We start from the raw sequence: 13,691 nt of genomic DNA, 5'->3' as shown, positions 1-13,691 counted from the left end.
CTGGAAAAGTACAGCGTGTTATGTTGACCTTTCCTGCATAGAAAGTGCTATAGTGACATAATGACATAATAGCAGTGGTACCTTGGCTATAGGTTCCTCTTCTGGACCCGGGCGATCCTGTGTGAGTGTGAAAACAGAGGTCAGCCAAACAAATAAACACCAAGGTCCTCTAAGCTTTAAGTCACAGCTGACCTGAGTTTGACTTAACCATCCCCAAGGATCTATTCCCATTTTTACGGGTTTGATCTATGAGCTTTGAATTTCAAGCTGGGTTACATTTTCCTTTTCCATTTCTTTACGGGACTTCTAACCTGGCTCTGTTCCCCTGGCAACCATTGTGTTACTTTATGGGACTAGGGGGTGAAGGCAAGAGCAAGGCTGAGCAGCTTGAACTGCTCTCAGACTCAAAGTCTTTAACTTTCTGTCTGTCTGACTATAAAATGGTGGTAACTGGTAAGAGGCCAGAGAGACACCTTGAGAAGAGACTTACCATACAGGAACCTCATTCAAGCAACAGTAAAAGTCAGTGAGGAAACAGGAAGAAATAAATCAGAGCTGAGCCGGGGAGAAGAAGAAAAACTTGTTTCTGTTTGACCCGCAAGTTTAGTAAAAGAATGATAACAATTCTGATGAGCCACACTGTCTGACTGCACTTAATTCATTTCTGAAAATTATTGAGTTTTCTGATTAATGAAACCAACAAAGATAAAACAAAGACAGTTAATAAGTCCACCTTGCATAAAATTTTAGTACTACAAGTGTTCTGGTTTCCGTTTATAGTTTGTTTGTAGTCTGAGTAGTATTGATCAGTTACGTTGGTAGGTAGGTAAACAGTCCTTGCAGAGAGGAAAGAGGCGAACTGCATCGGCCGAAACGCAATCTTGGAATCCATCAGCTGTTGTCTGACAACAATTTTGCTTTATAATAGCTTTTGTTGAGAAAAATCTGCATTTATATGCTGATATCTGTTTAGAGATTAGCCGATACGACCGGTGCATGGAAGAAGAAGTCTTGGGCTTTGAAGATAATTTGGCACAGAGGCCTAAGCGTGGAATTACAACTACCGGGTCCATCACATGATGCCACTGGGCCCAAGCAGACCTTTTCTCATTGACTTACACTGTGAAAGAGCCATCTGTAAATCAGTATACTTTACCCCCGGCAAAATGATTCGTTTTAATTATCGGGACTAGATACATTCAGTCCGATAACCTTTTGAAAGTCTACAAGAGCGCATGGTTAAATCATTTTATCACCATTCAAGTAGGGTTGCCAGCAGATAGCTTGGTCAAGACTTCCTGAATGAATGAAATGAATCAACTTAGCAGAGGGCTACACTGGAGATTAGCTGCTCAAAGTCTCAAAGTGGCAAAGTCTCTAGTGCGCTTGCTTTTTGGGCCCAACAATGCAGAAGATCTGGGTAATCTTATACCCAGGATGTGAAACTTCCACGGTCGCCCCACAACACTTTTGGTCACCAGATCGATAGCAATCAACTGAAATTGTGCAATGGTTGATGCACTTTCTTTGTGCTGTAAATCGAGCCTTCATTTTCCAGAAAGATCATATCTGGAATTGCACAGTAAAAGCAGGAAACCAATCTAAATGCTGATGGTGTCATTATTCTACAGCCTTTACTGTGTGCAATCAACATTTACTTCATACTGACAAGTGAAAGCAAAACTTGTCTATTTTCGCTTTAAAGATCATTGTAATAATAATAATAATAATAATAATAATAATAATAATAAAAAGAAGAATTTTAGTAGAACTTTTAAGGACAAGCAGCCATATTTTGCTGTGATAAAATACAGCCTAAATCAAACGGATGATCAAGGAATAAATTGGAAGGTTACAAATCTGCCCAGGTAGTCAGCTTTAAGTGAGAGTTATTGATTTTCAGTGGTACAGACACATTTCAGTCGGTATTTAACAACAGTTAAATCTCCAGAGACATTTGTCTCCCTAAATTTCCTGCCACTCTTCAGGAACCGTCAGGAATCTAAAAACCTAATCTCATGCCAAGCATAACTATTACTCAATCAAACAAGAGTCATGAAGACATCCAGACAGAAAGAGAGCAGGGGAAGACTTGAAAAATGTTTTCTTGGCAGCTCCCTCTGCTGAGCTAGCCATCCATCATTCCGTCAGGCAAGTTGGAGTGGTGCGGCAGCTCGGCTAACCACAGTGGATATGATTCCAGGCAGTGCCCACGGCCCTAACTGGCCCTGCAGTGTTTGGCTTCACAAGAACTCACATAAAAAAAAGTGCTGGCAGGTTTAAAAAAGAAGGGGGAAATGTCCCGTTGAGTGATATATCTGCTGTTCAAAGAGTATGTTAAGCCATAAAGGTAGACTCTAAAAGACCTGGTAACTCTCAGCTGGATGTCAAGCTCAAGTAAAACAGTTTTATGTCAACCGTTATCTCGGCAGGTTTCCCTGAGGGAAAAGTTTAAAATACATGGGCTCCATACACTTCCCTGTCATCACTTATTAGTAACTGCTACTCTTATGTTATCACTGTAATCAACACCACTTCCACACTTACGTTGGTAGCAAAGATGTACTGAATTTTTCATACCGATTAAAACAAAATGTACTTGAACTGAGCTTGAAATGTTTTAATGATGCCTAAAAATGACCCATGAGAGCTAAATTTTAAGTGTGGCTTTTTTTTAAAAAAAAAAAAAAAGAAAAGAAAAGAAAGAAAAAAAGAGAAAAAAAGAAAAGAGGCCTGGTATGATCAGAAGGCTATGATGGCTGATGTTAGCAACCTAGGTAGACACTATTTTAGACTTATACACTTAATTCTAATATAATAGGAACTTTTATTTCTGCATATTTCTTACATTGCAATTAGAGGAATACTTTATCTGCAAAATGACCATTTATACAGCAATCACTCACCACATTACCTTGAATTCATGAGGATAACTTTGTGTTTCTCTCATGCCTTCCCGGTGAACGGAGAATTCAAAAAGGGCGAGCATTCTTCATGAATTCAGTAATCAGGGTCTGCATTTAACAACAGCAAAACTTAGCAAATTTGGTTTACAAACTCTCACACAACTCATGCAGTATAATGTGATTTATCCAATAGTGTGCTCAGTACTCAGTACACATTTACTGATTACTTTAATTCATGACGAATGTTTGCCTGGCGGAGTTTTCTCTTCATGGATTCAAGGTAAGAAACAGTAAGTGATTGATATACAAATGGTCATTTTGTGAGTGAAGTATTCCTTTAAAAAGCACTCTTGCAACTGCCATCACAGAATCTGCGTTGAATAAAAATAGCTTCGCTTAGGAAGAAAGAAAGAAATTTTTTTTTTGACCTATAAGCACATTAATTAACATGTTGTACCTCAACTGTTCAATTTTATTCACAACACACAACTTCACATTTGTTGTTGCAATGTTACAGCACAAACTTGTTTTTTGAAAAGTCAATGAAGAACCTAAGGTTTATTTGTGACTTTTTTTCCGATGCTGTCAACTCCTAAATGCTTCCAGATGTTACCTATCAAACAGTTTGGTGTCAGGATTATTTGTTCAGCACAGCTTGCATGTTTTCTCCGTTTCACGTTAAAAAAAAAAGGAGCAACAGATTAAGTAACTACCTGCACTTATAATGATATATTTACATTTATATAGGTCATTACTGCTTGAATAACCTCAATCAAAGCAATATGATATGCATGTCAACTTGTGCACCCTTTTCAGCTGTGTCAATCTCATCCTGGTTTGGTGCCAAAGTTTTCCACTGACTCCAGCTCATAGAATTCTTCTTCTTGACTTTCACAGAAAACGTGAGAAAGAGTGTCTTCTAAAACTTTGTACTGTAGAAATGAGGCCTAAAAACAGGGCTAACTGTAACCAAACTGAAGGCCAACGCTCATAAAAGCTACGCTAACCACAAGTGTGGTTGGTTGGGAAATGCACTCATTTTTGCACAAATGACTACATGTGTGAACCAGTGAGAAGCTGCATGGGCACAAGTACAGAAGTACAGTTCAACTCTGGTCTTGCCAACAGTGGAGTTAGAAGAACTTGGAAAAAGTCCCTGCTTATAACAAAATCCATGCAGTGTGTCTATATTTGTTCCTGCAAGGATTATACTTATGTTACACTACAGACAGAATTTATCGGGAAGAAAACATTCTTTGCTGTGCTGTTTTTGCATTGCACTCCAGATAAAAGGCCACCTGTCAATCACAGTGCATTTTTTGCATCAACAGCATGAATCAATATCACAGTAATTCAGAGATTTTTTTGGAAACAAGAGTATTATTGTAGTTATGGTAACCCTAACCCTGTTCAGGATAAGACACTTATGTGGAACATAAGGACACCTTTTCATTCAGCTCTTTGTTTACATGACACTGATAGTATCTAATTTGACCCAAAGTTCTCATGACTTTTGGTTCCAGGAACTACTTTTCAAGGAACTAAAAGGTTTCTTCATGCCACTGTTATCTGTATTTCCACTGCAGTCTAAAAACCCACAAAGATTAGTTAAATTACTATGCTGACAGATGAAAAAGCAACATGACAAGGTGAGGGCTGCTGATGGTCACAGGGGTGAACCCTGATCAGTGTGCCTGCCCGTTTCATCTAAAAGACATGTAGTAAAAATTTTAATTACTGCGATGTTGTATGCGTCCATGAACCTGTCAAGTTGCAGTTGCAATTTACATCAATTTAACAATTAAAAAAATCTGAGCAGTACACGAGCTTAAGCAGCAGTGCTGTGTGTTTGACAAATCAGCAACAATCGTCCTTGCAAACCCCACCCCTAAAGTTCCTGTACTTTCAGAAAGTACTGCCCCTTGATCAGGGACTTATCAGGGGGTAAAATAATGTCGCTGGAACTTAATTTAGATCCTGGTCCCTGCAGTCAAAAATGGAATGAGTTCCTTAAAGTTCCTAGTTCCTGGGGACAGTTCCTGTGGTCAAAAAGGGGCTTAAGTTTCTGATTGTCTGTATGCAGGCGTGACAGTCTTCCAATAATGGAAGATGAGAGCGGTAGTACAGTTGACCACTGTCAGACTTTCACTTTCACTACAACATGTGGACCTTCATTATGTTGTTTAGCACCATATTTTTTTGTTTTATTGACTAACTGCTACACAGCAGGACACGTGGCTCATCCAGGTTTCTCTCATCATGACTGGGATAACAGGGGATATGAATAATTAGTGGCATTATCATATGAATGACTGCACAACCAGAGGCTCTGCATGGAAGGTTCAAGGCCTTTAATAAATTTCAGACCCTAATTAATGACATGCATGCATATAAAACACGGCACATCATTGCTAAAATGGGTTGTAATGAACTGAAAAGATGTTTGGTTTTGTCAGTCATTAGTCATCTCAAACTCAGTGCCCTGTCAATTCTCTTGCAACAAACTGGACACATCAATGCCAGTGTATTCTTATCGAAGGAGATATGGTAGATATGGCTAGGAGACTTTTGATGCCAGTAAACCACCCAACTGGTACTTTAAGTAACCCACATTATCACAAGCTGCCCAAAAACATTTTATCTGACCTGTCGAATTAGGCAGAAAACCACCCAGTCTAGTGTGGCACCTTAAGCAGCAATAGACACAGCCAAAACTGCACTGTACACATCTTATGCTCCATTATGCATTTATGCAATGAAAGAACTCGATTATCTGACTTGAAATAACCAAAACTGTTTTCATTTTGTTAGAAAAAGCATGTTAAGAAGCTGATTGAGAATCTTACCACTGCCATTCAGAGTAAAGTTGAATACCATGAAAAAAAAAAATACTGACCGAAGCAAACCTGTGGAAACCACAAGTTATGGAAGTTGCCAAAATTCTTGTTTTCCATTTACAGGTTGAGGTCTTCAAAAGTCTATGCCAAATACCTTGCTCATGTGGTAAATTCAATAGCCATTTGGATAAAGAAGTGAACACAGTGATGTCACTCTCAGTTTCAGGATTACAGAATAAGCAGAGCAGTTCAAAGATACATCACCTGCACTGGCGACCAGCTCCTTCGCTCGGCTGTGGAGATAGAAAACTGTGTCAGACAAATATTAGACACTCATAAAATTATCAGCATAAAATTTTTAGCATTGAACCGTCAGTCCCTCACTTCAGAATCATATATTGTGTCACTGCCAGGTTGTCATGGGAATGGAATTTTATTATTATTCATAGGGGCCATCAGTGTTCCAGCAAGTGTCTCTTTGATGAGATATGTGAGGCTGCAGCAGCTATAGGAAAAAGTGAGCTGTGTGACTGTGTGGTGACAGCTGTGAGTGATGGCAGCGTGGCTCACTTCTCCAGGCTTGGGGAGCGGGTGAGGAGGTTGGCCGAGGAAGCTGCCTTCTTGTCCAGACGTTTCCTCTGCCTCTCGGGGTTCCCCAGTTTTTCACTGTTCCTACGAACCCTGGAACATCATAAGAATGAATTCAGTTTCAGTTACAAGTGGTAAATACTTTGTGTCACTAAATAACATACAGATGGATGCAGTGAACCCATTATTAATGCATGCAAAAGGGTAGTTTATAAATATTTTGCATTTATAAAGAGAATGTACACACAGAAACATGCATGTTTGTATCTTTTATCAACTAAATTTCCAGCCTTTCAAAAGAATAAATCTGGTTTAATACAACTTGGGTCTTATGTTTAAGTTTAAGCCTTTGTTACTCTCTGTAATAATAATAATGTACTTACCAAAACTTTAACCTTTTGCTAAGCCCTGTCCTCAATAGTTACTGTTGCTACACTTGACAAGCTTCCCAGTTCAGCACTGCAAGCATGTAGTTTAAAATGACAACAATGACAGATTTACCATCGAAATTTGTGGAATTCAAAAAAATATTGTCCTTGATTTCAGATAAAACACTAGAGACCATGATGTGATGGGATCACTCCAGACGGAATACAGCAGTTGGCTTAAAAAGAAATGTGAGCCAGTGGCATGAAGTTTTGTACATAGCAGAAAGGGCAGGACCAAAAACACATTTCAAACTTGTGGAGTGCCGGCGTAAACACACTATAGTTCCGTTTATCAAACTTCTTCTAAAATGACTAAAAAGGACTCTCGTTTTTCGAATTAATGTTAACGTGTTTATTTTAAATGCATGCGCAGAAATGCCAGCTTCAGAATTTCTGTAACTTTTATTTGTTCACTTTTACTAAGGAGGCTACTGACCCCCTATAGACTTCAATTGTATTCGCTAAGCTAAGCCGTAATGCTAACCGCTGAGATCCAGCCACTGGACATACAGACATAAAAAAGATATCGATCATGTTGTCTCAATATGAAAATGATTGAGAAAGGGCATAACACCTAAATCGTCGGAGTATTCCTTTAAGTGGGCAACAGATACAAGACAACACTACCCTGTCAAAACTTGCACATGACTCAAATAAGCAGAGATGCATGATACTGGACTTTTTTGGACAAGCTATTGCGTCAGGTAAACTTCCCTGAAACTATTACAGAGTAGGATGGAGCTGCTAACATTACCCTAAACTCAATAGTGTCAGGGGCCAATGTTTCACCAACACAGTGAGTGTTCCAGTCCTGAACGGGGCTTTTGATAAAATCAACTGTAACCGCACACGGTGTAGTTGCCTGATGATATGCTAACCCTTGGTCTTGACAATAAGCTTAGGTTACTGTAGGTAGTAAGTGAGTTAGCCAGGCTTGCTAATGTTAGCGGTTTACTTTAGAGCAGATGAACACTCAAGTAACACAAGCAGTCAGACAGGTTGTAAACAAGCCAACAGTTTATCTAGAGCAGGAAGTCTGAACATTGTGATGGATGTATACAAAAGACTGCTTGGCTGGTAACGTCTGTTTTCTCTTCCAAACATGTTTGGCTAAGCTGGGAGTTTGTTTACAACCTATCTGATCAGGCTTTTGCCCTGTCAAACTTCTTTTTAGAAATGTCATCTTGTTCCCAGATCTCAGCAATAAATGAGGTGACTTAAATGTTATCATCACTGATGTAGGTGTTGGATAAAACCACAGATATTTGACTCAAGTTGTCATAAAGTGGAAATAACCTTTAACTCCTGGCCTACACTAGTTTTAGTTCTTTTATTGGCAATCCACCCAAATCCTACTCCTGAAGTGGTAGTTATTAAATTTTAAAAGGAGTGCTCACACTTCGTGTGCCACACTGAATTCACTGAGGACAGATAAACAAGACCACACACAAAAGTACAGTTCATTCATTCATTCATCTTCTAACCGCTTCATCCTCTTGAGGGTCGCGGGGGGGCTGGAGCCTCTCCCAGCTGACACTGGGTGAGAGGCAGGGTACACCCTGGACAGGTCGCCAGACTATCACAGGGCTGACACATAGAGACAAACAACCATTCACGCTCACATTCACACCTACGGACAATTTAGAGTTATCAATTAACCTAGTCCCCAATCTGCATGTCTTTGGACTGTGGGAGGAAGCCGGAGTGCCCGGAGAGAACCCACGCTGACACGGGGAGAACATGCAAACTCCGCACAGAAGGGCTCCCACGCCCGGGATTGAGCCGGCAACCCTCTTGCTTTGAGGCGAGAGTGCTAACCACCACACCACCGTGCCGCCAAAAGTACAGTTGTGAACCATAATTTATCTCTAATTGTTACTTAGAATTTCTTTCAACACACCCCGTTTCCTGGTGACATGCCACTGTACCAGCGGCATCATCAGAGGAAGTGTTATGGGACTATAAAGAGCTTTGGCGTCTATCTATGTCACTAGCTTGCTATCAAGGAAGTGAAACTAGGCTGGCAATCACCTACTCCTCCCAAATATCTGTAATCTTATAAAGTGTTGAATCTAGAGGTGTAGCAGACTGAGCACAGAAGCACAACTCTCCCAAGTACCTCAGGTTTCCATAGAGGGGCATGGCAGAGCTGAGGGACTGGCGCACGTTACCCATCACCAATGAAAGACTTTTACAAGCCACAACAAGGAAGTAGGACAAAAGATGCATGCACCAGTAAACAAAAGCAGCAGCGCTCCGGCACTGTGCTTTCTAATGACTATGAAGTGAGATCACAGTGGAGAATGAATCACAGCATGCAAGAGATCCTTGATTTGTTTAAGAAGGAAAATGTTAAAGGTTTGATTAAAGAGCAGAACTGCATTAAAAACAATCAAGACTTAAGGCAGATTTGTGTTCCTGCAAAACCCCAGTTGACTGGCAGATCCCTCATGGCACTGTGTCAACTCTGCACATCTGCATCATCTTACAGAGTTAAATACTTTGTGGCTACAGAGAGAAGCACTCTGGATGGATATTAACTCTGATGTTTGCTGCTTGGACAGATATGGCATTTCAAAACATGTTTTGTCCTTGAAAGGTTACATCTGTACAGCACGCAAACCCGCTGACCTTTTTCCTTCAGTCTCAGTGTATACATATTCTAACTGTAATCCTGGTCTTAGCTCTTTTTGTACATTACACTGTGTTCAATTGCCCTCACATCACATTTTCCACTGGGCCCAAATCTGTGTGCGCCATGAAGCTAATCTTGGAAATGTCACTCAGTGCGGACGAGTGCTGCCATTATGTTCTGCTACGGCTTTATGTTTCCCTCGCCCCCCTGCTCAAACACACGGAGGCCTGAGCGAGCATGACGACAGAACATGTCATCCCCCTTGGGTTTCCTGCTCTAACACGGCATAATCACACCCTGGCAACCTGAGGCCGACTGTTTCATAAGGGAGTTTGCAGCGCAACAGGGTTTTGCAGTCACACAAGTCAGAATCAAGACCACTTTGATTTGTCCTTAAAAGCCATGCAATCAATCATGCAAGAGAGATGATTATGAAGACAGCGGTTGTGAGGAAGAGGGTGGCGAGATCACGCACAGCTGTTTCTTCTCTCCTTCCAGGATGGGGGTCAGGGGTGCAGAGCGGGGGCTGAGGTTCTGGTCTGAATTTTTGACTGAGGTCGAGGCAGAGCCCAGCTCCTCTGGAGAGCAGCTTCCATCCTGGAAGTCCTCCCGCTGCAGGCCTCTCATCGTGGTGGGCTGGATGGGCTCCTCCACTGACGACGCCCAGCTCAGCTCTTTCTCCTGCTCCCCTCCTCCATCTTCATCATCCTCCTGCTCCTCATCCTCCTCTTCCAAGCCAGGTACACGGTGGAGCTTTGCCCGCATCCCCTCAACTACAGGCTCCCCTGGAGGGAGGGCGTCCTCCAGCTGCAAGCTCTGAACCCGCCTAGAGAGAAGGACCCTGTCCTGCACAGTGTCCTGCCCTGGGAGGGTGGGCTCTGTTTGGGTTGACCGGTCCAGAGTTTCTGGTCTTGGTCTTGGCTTAATGGACACTGGGCTTCCTATGTGGCCATTTGCATTGGTCACAATGCTGTCTGACAGTTGGCTAGAGATAGTTCAAAGGTTGAGGTCAACAAGAGAGAGCAACACAGGTAAATTACACATTACATGAACACAACCAGGCTTCTGCCTCTGATGTAGCAAGCAGTATGGCTATTGATACATTAGGTAAAATAAGACAACAATGGTCTCTCATCATCCCTCCTGTCCTTCTGAGCCCTTGGTGTGTATGTTCAGTACCTGGTAGCAGGGTGGCGGATCCCGTCGTTGGCTGAGCTGGAGGACAGTCTTTTGCTGCTGGTGCAACCATCTGAGCAGCACACTTGGTTCAGCACTCGAGCAGCACCTGGGTTCACTGGGTGGGATGGAAGTTGATATTATTTGATTGATGACCAGGGCCAGGTATTGTTTAAGAATTAAGACACCAGTACCCTTAAAGTGATACTGATACCAACAGAGTACTTCATCTGATACCTATTTTTCTACTTCATTCAAGATCCATCATGTGTATGGAAGCATTTTGTCAACTACTATAATTATTTTAATTACTTTAGAATGTTCGGTAACATCTCAGCAAGCTGAACTGCTAACTCTGTCAAATATGCGACACAAATATCGACATCACCACACCACATGTATGAGTTGTAGCTGCTGCAGTAGCAGGCCACATGTTAGTCTTGTGGGAACAAGTTAATTAATTTGTGCACACAAAAAAAGTCACCTCTCAGGACCTTAGGGGGTTCTTAGATTTCTGGTGTCATGAGCAAAACAGAAACAAATTTAACATAATATCACACAATATTCATGGCAATTTAACAAATTCTTCAAGGCCTCAGTGTATACTTCAAACACAAAAATGGAAAATCTTCTGTCAGTTTCCATAACACTACTTTTATCACTTTTCATGTGAATAACAGAGTGCAATACCAATGAACTCCCTGTAGTTATGCTATGTAGCGCGTGAAATAGGGTATGGTGAATGTGCTAGGAAAGGTAGTATCAGCACTGTTTCTACCTGGAACTACCTGGGTTTGGTTGAAGGTAGCAGTGCTGTTTGGGCTGAGAAAGCCATGTGTAAGTAAGGTAAAGGAGGTTATTGGGTTGGTGTGGGGAGCAGTGAGACCTGGCATTAGGGGAGTCTCTGGGACACCAGAGGTCACTGTCTAGCCTCCTGGAGGTGTCATAGGACCAACTAGCTGAAACACTGGTGAAAGGAGGGTCCCACCTGATGACCCCAAAGACGTGTTAGTTATCACTGCTGTGTAGTTAAGCTTTGCCATAATAGCTTATCATAGGGCTTAGGAGGTGATTCACTGAGTGCTGATCCTTTCTCTAGAGCGCAAACTTCTTGTGTTTATTTGAATTCCTTGAGGAGAGAGTGTCTCAAAGTGTTCGTTAACCCCGTTTCTGAAATTAACATGACTCACTCGTCTCAAAAATGTCCTCAACAGTGGCCATTCAGAAAAGGTGTATACACTCCATGTGATCTCACCCCTTTTTGTCATATTTTGATCCTTAAATAGAAATCCTTTTGGGTTTTATCTTAACACAATATGAGTCAGCGGTCAGCGGCAAGTCACCTGAGTCAACGCACATGGCTCAAAAGCAGCTAAATCTAAGCAGTTCATTTAGATTAGACAATGCATGGTCTGACATCTTTCACTGTTTACTTTGCACTGCATTATTTGTTAGGCTACAGAGTGCACCTAACTGATAGTACCCAAAGCTAACCAATCTTGCTCAGCCACCCAGTGTTTGAGGGAACATGGGTGAATGTATTGAAAACATAACCTAGCCATATGAAGGGATGGAAGGATTCAGGAATGAATTAAGGAATCAATGAATCCATTCAGTGCCTTCACACTAAGTCAAGAATATAAATTACTGATTAAGTTTATAAGATTTTGCATAACACCTGCCAAGCACTGTGAACATTAAGGTTTTTTTTGGTGTGGTGGCACCTTTTTTTTTAAAGTTTTAACAAACTTATCAAATATAAGAACCTGAAACAGGGCTTTCCATTTCGATTTGCAGCTCAGCTAAACAACCACAGCACCTCACTGACGAAATGATCTAGAAAACTAGAATTATCGCTTTGCAGATGTATGCCATTATGAACAAGTCAAGTCGCACTTCATTATCCCTGAAATCATGACTTCCTTCACACACATCTTCTCCACAGCAGCTCAGAAGATCTATACAATCAGCAAAGTTTCAAGGTGGACACCCACGACTCGTGTCACTGATTCAGTATCTGACCAAATGTCTCCTGAGGTATGATGTTGAGTGAAGGCTGGAAAAGTGTTTAACACTGAAAATTATGATGTCACAGTGAAGCTGATCTTTGACCTTTTGGAAATAAAATATCATCACTTCACCATTTTATCATAATTAGCGCTAAGAATTCTTGAGTTATGGCCAAAAACATGTTATGTGAGGTAACACTGAGCTTGACATTCACCCACCAAATTTGTTGGACGTTTGTGTCAAATTCGAGGAATTGTCCTTACAGTGCTCTTGAGATATTACAGTCACAAGAATGTAGGGTGACTATATTTTGATTTCCAAAAAAGAGGACACTTGGCCGGCCACGACATAGCCTACTTAAATGATACTCGCAGTTTACTCAAAGATGCCTTATAATTTTAATATATTTAAAATTTATATGTATGGATAGAAAATTCAGTTATATTACAAAATAATCTCTCTCAAAGACAGAAATTCAGATAGGCCCCAGTAGGGGACACATACACACACTAGAGTGTGGCGATCTGAGCCCGATGGTACCCGACAGGTTGGGCTGGGTTTGGTCAAAAATGTAGCTATAAATTGTATTCGGGCTCGGGTCGGATTCGGTCAGCTTTCAGTGAAAATGTAGTGTAAAAATAAATAAAATCCTATTGTCTGTCCTGTTTATTGCTTGGGCACTGTTATTTACATGACAACACCTGAACATAACACACACAGACACACATTGGCTGTTTGTTTCTACCTCTCCCCTCTCTGGAAGTCTCAGACCTCCAGCCGCCCGCCTCCGCCTTGATTAAACGCTGAAAATAAAATAAAAGAGGGAGCCAGGTTTTTCCTATTTTATCTTATTTTGTTACATTTCTCCCTCTCCTCTCGCTAGAAGCCTCGGACCTCCCGCCGCCCGCTCCTGTCTCAAACACGGAGGTCTCCCTCTCCGCAGCTGAGCACCCACGGCGCACGCCCGGCCTGTTAAATAGCCTGTAACCACTGTGTGACACAAACTCAGTGCTTTGGTCATTAAATAATGTCGGGCTCGGTTCGGGTTCGGACAGAAATATGCAGCCCGTGCCGCACTCTAACACACGCACACACACACACACACACACAC

General features: G+C 41.5%; 1 protein-coding gene across 1 annotated transcript in view; it reads right to left on the bottom strand.

The window, feature by feature from the left end:
* eml3 (EMAP like 3) overlaps nucleotides 1–13,691 on the bottom strand; it is a 77,706-nt gene that overhangs the window by 28,205 nt on the left and 35,810 nt on the right. The window contains exons 3-7 of the mRNA XM_049567799.1: nucleotides 10,574–10,688; nucleotides 9,870–10,379; nucleotides 6,314–6,424; nucleotides 6,008–6,036; nucleotides 82–117 (exon numbers count right to left, since the gene is read on the bottom strand). Coding sequence (XP_049423756.1) covers nucleotides 82–117; nucleotides 6,008–6,036; nucleotides 6,314–6,424; nucleotides 9,870–10,379; nucleotides 10,574–10,688 — 801 coding nt within the window. The remainder of the gene's footprint in view (nucleotides 1–81; nucleotides 118–6,007; nucleotides 6,037–6,313; nucleotides 6,425–9,869; nucleotides 10,380–10,573; nucleotides 10,689–13,691) is intronic.

Source organism: Epinephelus fuscoguttatus, linkage group LG23, assembly GCF_011397635.1.
Source record: "Epinephelus fuscoguttatus linkage group LG23, E.fuscoguttatus.final_Chr_v1".
Lineage (NCBI taxonomy): Eukaryota > Metazoa > Chordata > Actinopteri > Perciformes > Serranidae > Epinephelus > Epinephelus fuscoguttatus.
Note: the sequence above shows the minus strand (reverse complement) of the source record. Positions and strands in the feature narration are given on the sequence as shown.